Source organism: Penaeus chinensis, chromosome 3, assembly GCF_019202785.1.
Source record: "Penaeus chinensis breed Huanghai No. 1 chromosome 3, ASM1920278v2, whole genome shotgun sequence".
Classification (NCBI taxonomy): domain Eukaryota; kingdom Metazoa; phylum Arthropoda; class Malacostraca; order Decapoda; family Penaeidae; genus Penaeus; species Penaeus chinensis.
This window is the reverse complement of record NC_061821.1, coordinates 13,078,399-13,088,398: the sequence shown is the minus strand read 5'-3', so window position 1 is coordinate 13,088,398 and position 10,000 is coordinate 13,078,399. Positions and strand designations below refer to the sequence as shown.

At 36.2% G+C, this 10,000-nt stretch overlaps 1 protein-coding gene across 1 annotated transcript in view; it reads right to left on the bottom strand.

Moving 5' to 3' along the window:
- Positions 1 to 4,423: 4,423 nt before the first annotated feature.
- Positions 4,424 to 10,000, bottom strand: part of LOC125039200 (mitochondrial import inner membrane translocase subunit Tim17-B-like) — an 8,039-nt gene continuing 2,462 nt past the window's right edge. The window contains exons 2-4 of the mRNA XM_047632988.1: positions 8,677 to 8,776; positions 7,784 to 7,976; positions 4,424 to 5,427 (exon numbers count right to left, since the gene is read on the bottom strand). Coding sequence (XP_047488944.1) covers positions 5,234 to 5,427; positions 7,784 to 7,976; positions 8,677 to 8,776 — 487 coding nt within the window. The 3' untranslated portion in view covers positions 4,424 to 5,233. The remainder of the gene's footprint in view (positions 5,428 to 7,783; positions 7,977 to 8,676; positions 8,777 to 10,000) is intronic.

The following is a 10,000-nucleotide window of genomic DNA, read 5'->3' as shown; positions in this document are numbered from 1 at the left end:
AAAAGGAAAGCCACCTGAGCTTTTTATTTTAATTTCAGCATATGAATTTTGGTTATTATCATTTACATTTTTATTTCTGTATTGCCTTTTCAAGCTCTAAACATTGCTCAGAAAGTAAATGAAAAATAAAAATGATTAAAATGCTTAGATCAATCATCAGCAAGTACCTGTTCATTGCATTATAATTGAAGTTGAAAAAGAGTTAAACAAATTCACTTTTACTGCTGGTTGACACAGCCTGTTAGCTTTATAGTGTGCTCAAATCCCTACCCAACTCTTGAGGTTCTTAGGAATTCTGGCCTGACATTTGTAGGGAAAAGCAATTTGCTCAGGTTCCCCAGTGATTCATCTTTCTTCTCATGAAACTTTAGGTCACAGATCTGTGACAATCCAGTTTGATGTGAGGTAGAGAGTTTTTACTGTTTATATATTTATCTTTAGAAAACAAATTTGCCACCTATTGCAGTGAATGGAAGTCTAAATTTGTCAAGAAGAAGAAACACATTAGCCCTTATTATTGGAACTCAAAATTAGTTGCTCACATTTAATTAGGAAGGAAAGGAATATGTTTTGGATGACAAAGAATGCAAGGTGTTCCCGGAGACACTTGACAATCCAATATAGGTATTGCTTTGGATCTGTGAACAGAGTTGTCATGCAAGCACTGACCATACATCTGCCTCTTCCTCATGATAATAAATCTATACAGTAGATCTATATCCTCCATTGTTATGGTATATTTTTAAATATGCCTAAATGTCTAAGGGAGCAATTTAGATGCCGTTTCTTGAATTACATTCCAGTTGCCACAAAGAATCGAGATGTACATTTCCCTTCTTAGAGTGAAGTCTTTCATTGCCCTGAAGGATAAATTGCCCAAGTAATATGCGGTAACTTCAAATGCTAAATCAAGAAAAGACATCCAGATTTAGACTTTCCAACAACGTGTAACCATTGTGATACTGGATTTCTCTACACTTCTCAGCACCAACCATTGCCTAAATGACAAATAATGGTAAATTCAAGGGGTCGGGGCTCAGAAGTGTTCACCCACTGAGATAGTGCAGGATCAGTCTCCGTAAAGTATACTTTCAGTCAATGTGGATCCACACTTTCAATCCTGGGCACATAACTCTAATAAAGCACCTTTTGATTTTCTTTCTGTTTTGTAAAGAAAAACAAGAAAATGATTCTTCTTGCTGAATTAGTGTTATGGCTCTAGTTCTTTGATGTACTAAATGTGTTTTATACTCGGTCCATGTTCTGCATGACCGTTCTCCACATCAGCACCACAAGTGCTTTAAACTTGCTCATGATTGGTGTTAGTGTTTTAGATTGAAACCAGAAAAGTATGAGCCTATTTGATACTATGTCATCAGTATGAGTTATTAGGATGCATGTTTTGCGTAAGCTGAAAGGCTGTTATGGTTACTATTGTGAAGTACAAGCTGCACCAGTAACCTTGTTTTGGGGTAGCATGTCTTGCCCCGACCCCGTCCTATTTGCCCATGTGTTAGCCATGCCCATAACTCTGCCATGTCTTTGAAACAGGACAAAGATACTTTCAGTTACTGTTTAGGTATTAGAAGAAACAATGTGGTTTTTAAGAAGGTGACAAATGTCAGCCATTTTTATACTTGTGATAGCAGTTCTTTGAGTCGTGTATTTCCTGTATAATAAACAGGCTGAGAACCCCTAGGAAGCTAGGACCAAGACTTTACTTGGCTGATATCTTCACATAGGTTGCAACTTTGTTCCTAAATGGCATTCAAGGAAAGCTGTCTGGCAGCTTGTTCAGTTAGGTGAATGAACATACATTGTGTTGTAAGAAGAAGGGTCATATCTTTAGAGATGACTGGAGATGGGGATTTTAGTGATCCATACAAGGACTAAAGTTATAAAATATGCAGGAAGACTCTGCTTCTTTTGCTACAGCTCAAGTTATTATCTTGGTTCTGTAGGTAATAGCATGCTACAAGTTTGTTTGCTTATATGCTAAAGATTCAACTCCCACAGTGTCATGGCAAATAGAACACAAGAGTCTTTGGTAATGGTACATTTTTGGCATTTTTAGTATAATACACAATTAGGTTTGAGTGCTTCTATGCCAGTTACATCGTCACATTACCATGCAAAGTATCCAGGAGTGAGTTCTCCATGTAATAATACTGTCAGTGCCGATGTTTTTTTCGATGTTACCTCCGCTTACAAACTGGAACATGCAGTTCCAGATTCAAGTAAATTCGGTGTACCAATTTGACACCTTCAGTAATCCTGGTGTAATAACTCCCACATGCTTGTCATTAATACCTGGTAGCTATTCTCAAAGTAGTCTAGAGTCCTTCCTTACACACCTTATACTGTCCAGTCGTATCAGGGTAACGACCCCTTTCTAGGAACATCGTGCTTGAAGAGGCAGCAAGTCATGTTGCAGTCACTGTGATGAGCAGCATTTTTGCAAGAGGCATGACATGTGACTTCACCAATCCAGTCGACTCACACTAGAAAAAGAGGTGGTCTGCTGCTTGTACCGATGTTGAGATAAACAACAGGTTTGATCACAGTGAGTGTAAGACAAGCACCCATGTACTAAGGAAGGTGAACAGCCAGACTACAGTAGCAGCAATAGGACCTGCATCTTTTTTTTTATGCAGGCAGCCAAACTACAGTTACTGCAAGACAGACACTTGCACCATATACCAAGGCAGCTAAAGAAAAAATCTGGTTTATACATGTTGGTTGGTAGTACTTGTGCATGATAGCAAAAAGAGAAGCGTTGGTGTATGGCTGCTGTGTCCTTCATTGAAAGGTAGTTTGCGTGGTAATACCCACTAACCTGAGCCATGCACATGAGCCATGCTAGCAGCTGTGACAGAGTCTTGATGGCCCAAGTGTGGTACTAACACTGAGACATGTTCTCTGCCCCGCTGTTGTTGTTGTTAACCTGTAAGAAGTCGTCCTGTGTCCAGCAAAGCTCGACACGACCCCTCCATCACCTGCTCCAAGAGCAAAACTTTGTGTAACCCACCAAATACAGATATCATGCAGTTATCTGGCCTTTTCTTTCTTTTACCTGGAAATATTTTTTTCACAAAATATTGCATGCATATTTGATAAATATTCCTATCAGATCACAATGCTGTACAAACTTAAAAGGAAAGAATACTCTTGTAGTATGTTATTTTTTATTTATTTACTCTTTTATACATAATATGGCATGTTAAAACTTTTTACCTTCCATTAATATACCCCATCAAAAGACCAATCATTTGTGTCATGATTGTGAGGCCTGCATCAAGTACAAAAATAAGTATAAAATTCCCCAAAGAGCCATAGTAAACTGTTTAAACATTTGTAATTTTATAACAAATCTTAAAATTCCTGGCTAGTGCATTTTGAGTCATCTTCCTCAGAGATTGCCTAATGATGGATTTTTTCAGTCATTTTCCTCTTAAAAAATTGTCAAGCTTCACTACTACCAAGACCTCACAAAATTGCTTTTTTAGTGTGATGGGAAATGTATAATTAAAGTACATCACCCCTTCAGCAAAGACATTGGGCATTCGCAATAAGAACATCAAGAAGATAATAGATGTACCTAAAATAACTTTATTTTCCTGTTCTTGACTACAACCGACCTACAATGTATTTCCTTCTTAGACTCCCTCAAACATTGTCATATAATTAATGTAATAATGAGATATTTAGAAAAGACCACATTAACCTTTCATTGAGCAACTACCAAGTAATATGCATTTCCTATCTCTGTAGTTATCAGAACACATTACAAAGCATAGAAAAGACCACATTAACCTTTCATTGAGCAACTACCAAGTAATATGCATTTCCTATATCTGTAGTTATCAGAACACATTACAAAGCATGTGTGGCTGGAACATCTAATTTACAAATTACTTATGTCCTGATCTTTTAAAAGGGAGCCTCTTCTATCATAGTTGAATGATTTCAAATAGGACTATGAGAATTCACATATGAGAATGGTGTATCATATCAGGCAAGGGCAGTACTGCTGGTACCAAAGACATGCAAGGGTATTTCTCCATCTCCTAATGGATGTGTAGGCCTATATTTAGGCAAACTTTGGTGAAGATGTAGGAGACGTAGCACAGACTATACCAGAATTCCTCTGGAACACTAAAAAACTGTAACACTAAAGTTTCTTAGTGTAGATTCCAGGAATGCAATTCATATTTTTGTGTAGAATGAATTTGGGTAAATACAAGTGATTTTTAGTGCACTAATATACCACATTTGCATCTGCTCACATAATGGCATATACTTTGTGGCTTAACCATGAACAGCAAGTCTCAGGTATTAAACAATTACCTCAATCAGTTCTACATACTTACTGAAGAAAGAACTTGCAAGTATGGGTATTTGGATCAGGCTTTGAAACTAGGTATTTTAAATAAAGATATTTTATTATTTTGTAGAAAATCAACAGTTACAGTCAAAAGTACATACTTAAAGTTGTAACACCCAAATAAGGCATTAACATTGTCATACTATTACAATCTGAGAGGTATTTAAGACTCAAATATAGTATATCTGACATGTCTGCATATCTTATGACAATATACAATATGTACATAATATATTCATATAGCTTTACTCTCAGGTAGAAGCAAATAATACAGTTGCTTTCAGGCTACCTGAAGGAAAAGCATCTTCTGATAAAGCTTTTCATAAAAGCAAGTTGAAGAATCATTCTATCCTTCACTTTTAAGATTAACTTACAAAATGTTCCTTAAGTTTCATACTTGATACATCATCTTCATCAAAAAAAAAAAAAAGACTGGATTTAACAAAAAATATATTTATATAGTTATTCTCCAAGTTCATAGCTGCCATCATCTTGCCTCAGAAAATCATATGAAGTTATTAAGATGAGGACTGCTATAAATAAAGGTAAGTTCCCTAGTTTAATAGTGACTTTCACACATACCGTTCCTCTCCTTTCTTACTGATTATAAGTTTCTGAATTTGCAATGGAACTGAAGAGAACTTATGCAGAAATCCTTCTTTACACAGAAAAGATGTTATAATTTCATGGCGTTGAAAGAGTACAACCACATTCCCCAAAGCAAATTTGTGAACTGAAAGTAAATGGTCATTCAAGATGAACCTTCTAAACTATAGTCACAAAGCTCCCAATTTAAGAAAAATACCCTTTCTTTCGTATGGATGGTGGTGCTTTCCCCAAAGCACACGTTTACTGATAATTAGTGTCTTGATTCAACGAAAGGGGCTGCGGTGGTCCAAGAACTGAAGGATCAGCCATTTCTCCCGGTGCAACAGGTTTGAACTGTTCCGAGGTGAAGCGAGTGAGGAGGATGCCAACGCCCTCAATCATGGCCAAGAGCACCCCACCAATGACAGCGCTGCCTGCCATAGTTGCAACACCATCTGATGATAAAAATAAATTCAATGTCAGTTTGGTTCTCCTTGCATATTTTATAAACTTCCTTCTGTTATTATTATCGTTACACATTTCATTCACTAAACTTGTGCAAAACTATATAATAAAAAAAAACTAAAAAAAAAACCTGTCATCTACTTAGGTATACCGCTATTGTTCCTTATGGGTATATCTCTGAATTAAAGGAAAAATAAGTTATAGTTTGCCTTCATATTTAATAGACTAACATAAAAATCACTGCATATCCATACTTATTTATTATATATTCTAAAATGTCCTGATCTAGAGAGGCTGTGTGAAATCTACTCTTGTCTTGAAACAGAGAGTCCACATGCCAGATGGTGTGTGGAAAGCATGGTTCCCTTACTCCTTATTCTCAAAGGCCTAGGTAAAATCCGTCATCATTTAATTATAAGAATATATGGCACAATCTTCATAAGAACAAAGATGAAGGCTTTGCAGCAATTCCATTAACTGTGTATATATCCAACTTTTATTTTCCTTAATGTTTACCTCTAAAAAAAACATTGCTATTGGTAAACAATAGCAAAGTACTCCACCTAGTAGGGGCAACTTGTTCCAAATATATGGGAGGAAAATTAGGGATAATGGGCAATCACAATTATATGTAAAAAAGAAAGAAAGAAAAAATCACGTATGCATCATAACTAAAAGGATTTGCTGCAGGTCAATCTCCTTATCTCCAGGCCTGCATTACTCAAAGGAATGACATTCATCTCAGCATTTAAGAAAAGATAAAGCAGATTACCTACTATTAATAACTAATACCCTATTCTGAAACAGTTATCTATAAATGTTTGTTAACCTTTAACCCATTGGCTTCTGGAAAATATGGGGTTCACTTGGCCTCCACTCTGGGTAGTATGGGCCTTTTTCAGACACACTCATTGGACCACACCAACAGTGATTTGATATTTAAAATATCACTTGGCTGCAAAACATGGTTTTAATACTTTTGCATATTCAGAGGTGCATGATATGCATTTTAGTTGCTAGATTGAACATTTAGTAGCCTGATTATGTACATTAACCCCTTGGTGACGGGAAAAAAAAAAAAAAAAAAAAAAATCTACACTCTGGCGATCAAAGGCAACGCGCCGACTTTGAGCACGGGAGTTTGGTACATCAAGCCAAATCACCGCCTCGTAGCACTTTGGTGCGCCGCCGCAGCATACAGCCGCACACCACATTTCAAGCGGTTTGTTTTCACGTCTATAGACATGACCCGTCGTTAAGGGGTTAAGAGTCCATTTCAGTAAATGTGACACTCTGTGAGGGATAAAAGAAATTTATATATCATTCATTTTCCCAAATTGTATGTAGTGATACACAAGGCTGCTGCCACCATGGCTTCAGTACTTCTCTTTTGTGTGTCATACTTTAAGACAATCACACTGGCTGAGCAGGAAAAGAGTAATTGATGTGAGGAGACAAGAGTGAATGTTACTTACAGATTCACATCAGCAGCAAGAGAGTGCCATGCTTTGTTGCGTGATATCTGCCCATGGCAGGAGAATGACTCGTGTGCTAAAATTCCCTTCTTTATAAAAAATAAATTAAACATCCCATTCTCCCTCAGACAATGCCCCAGGGTATGTGGGTTCCCCATAAAGAAGAACATAAAATGTAATGCACACATCATAGTAACAAGGCGTGAATGACATCTTGAGCTGCACCCAAGTCGGCCATGATGCGAATAACATCACCCAGAGCCACAACCAAGTCATCTATTGGCTATGAATTAACCTCAGGTGGAGGTTCAATCATCTGACACAACAATCACTAGTTGGTGAAACACCCATCCAAGTGCTACAATTCTTTTTGTGCACAATCTGAAATTATTTATGCCTTCCCCCCCCCAAAAAAAATCTTTACTTATTTTATGAACTGACTTTTTTAATGAGCATTATTGATGTATTATATATCTATACATTAATTTTAATCCTTTTAATATTATATACATTATTTATTCTATCTACAAATATTTCTTGTTTGTTTGTTTGTAATGAGACCCATTGGCCACCAGTTCCCAACCCCATATTTCCAAAACACTACCCTAATCTATCCCTAACATCTCCAGTGTAGCTCATATGACTAATATATACACACCTTGATTTGCCTTACAGAAGTACTCATACATGTCTAGTTGTTTACATTTGCTTTCATACAGAGATGACTCTGATAATTTCTACACTGTTAAAATCCCCCTCATTTATATTAATGTAATATGTATAATTTCCCAATTCAACGAACCTGAAAACTTTCAGGACATTAAACAAGGAGAGAAATAAGAAAGGTGACATTCTCCCATAAAATACTTACTCCTGGCAGCCAAAATTCCCCCAGTGGCAGCACCGGAAATAATTGAATTCCATGGGTCCTCCTTCTTCCGCAAGTACACCAGGGAGCAATCAATGGTTGAGAAAAGCCCTCCCCACACAGCAAACTGACCACCCACAATAGGTGCCCTCTGTTTCACAGCTACCATACTGCCTGTAAATCTTCTGCTCAAACCCTGTAATGCCAAAAAAGAGCAAGCTTAAAAAATAAGGAATATAACAACTGAAAATTGATTTTGAAAAAGAGAAAAGAAGTGCACCCTCTGAAAATAGGCTTCATAGATTTTGTCAAAATAGAAATACTCACAAATTACCTGAAATGGTTTTAATTAACCTACAACTTGTCAACATAAATTACATTAATGAACTTTTGGGGGAAAAAAAAAAAAATGCTTCCTGAAGCGTACCTTAACCAATAATGAAGACTAAAATAGTAGTATTTGCACAAAGATAAAAAGGACACAGCCACAAAATGAAATGAAACATGAATTGTAATGCATAAAACTTGTCAAGAATTCCTTATCAGATGAAGAACTATGAAATGGGCTGATTTTGGTTACTTGTCCGTCTCATGAGAAACTCTCTCATTTATTGTAGCTGTTTCCTTTTTAATAAGCAATTTTGCTTTTTTTATTGATATAGTTATAAAATTCATACTTTATCACTGCTGTAATGTACAGTAAATTGTTTTTGAAATAACTTTTTATTTCTAACATGGACATCTCTGGGGAATGTTTCTCTGCCTCTTGGTCACAGAGTACAACAATGAAGGTCACAAAAATAAGAAATATAATTTTATTTTTTCCACAGCTAAATATTAAATTGCAGGTTCTGCTAGAGAAACAAAACAAAACAAAACAAAAAAACAATACTTACACTTGGTGCATTTCTGAAGCCCTTGATGGCCTGAAACAGTCCTCCACCAATCACACCCATTGTGAAGGCTCCACCACAATCGTCCACAATTCGCCATGGGCTGTAAATTTTAATCCATGTTAAACAAGACTCGTACTACTTTTAGTCTACTCTATCTCCTCTACTATTATTTCATTCTTTTCAGAGTGGAAAGAAAGACAAAAAACACATAACAAGACCTTTAATATAAAAAGTAAAGTGTTTCAGCCTTGAACATTTGAATGATACCAGCACAACAATTTGCATGTTTTTCCATACCATCCCCTCAAAATATAGATACAACTTTGCTAAACATCAGTCAAACTGCAAGTGATTCTGCAAAAGAAGAATTATTTTTGTTGCATAATTTAAATAGCACTAAGCAGCACTGAGTGCACAATCCATAAAACTTCATATGCATGCGATAAAGTTTTTGGTATGCAGTCTGCTTGTCCTCTTCTTTTGTGGAATGATACAAAATAGATCAGCTGATGACTGAATTCTCTAAACCTTCCTCCCTTTAGAACAACAACTGTGCTGGTGTATCCGATAAGACCAAGTCCAAAATCTTGCCTGTACCTTATCAAATGCATTGTACCATAGCATGTGGTCCCAACTTCCTTTTATGGCATGTAAATCTAGAAAGGCTTATATAACCCACCCACCCCCAAAAAAAAACAAAGGCAGAACAATATCTGAAGTTGATTCATGACTTTTTTGGGACAACCCTCAAAAATAAAATCACAATCACAGAAGCCCCTAGTGAGCCTGAAGAGGCTCATAATTGGTCTTACATTTCCTGTTATTTGCACCATCTGTAAGGATGTGCTGGAAGTATGTCATCCATGGTTTTATGTTTATGAAATATGAGTAACAAAAGACATTCAAGCATGTATTATTATGACAAAAAGTAGCACAATTTTCTTATAATACCCTATTCATTCTTCCAGTAAGGTAATCTGTTTTCTGTGAACAAAAAAAGCCTTTTTTTTATTCACTTCTACAGTAATGATATCAAAATTTTCCAATGTCTTGAATTTGGTGCCCTACTTTAATATAAGTAGAATATCAACCCCTTCACACCACAAACCCTCAGCAAATCCCAGATTTTAAAGGGAACAACAAAAAGGAAAAGTCACCCAGTCTAAGAAAACCATGTCCAACTGCCAGGTATGGGACATGGTGAATGTGGTGACTGAGAATCATCAACTTTATAGCAATAAAACATAAATTTAATATATAATGCAACAAAGATAAATAAACATGATAAAAAGCTGCAAGAAAAATAAAAACAGATCACAAACAC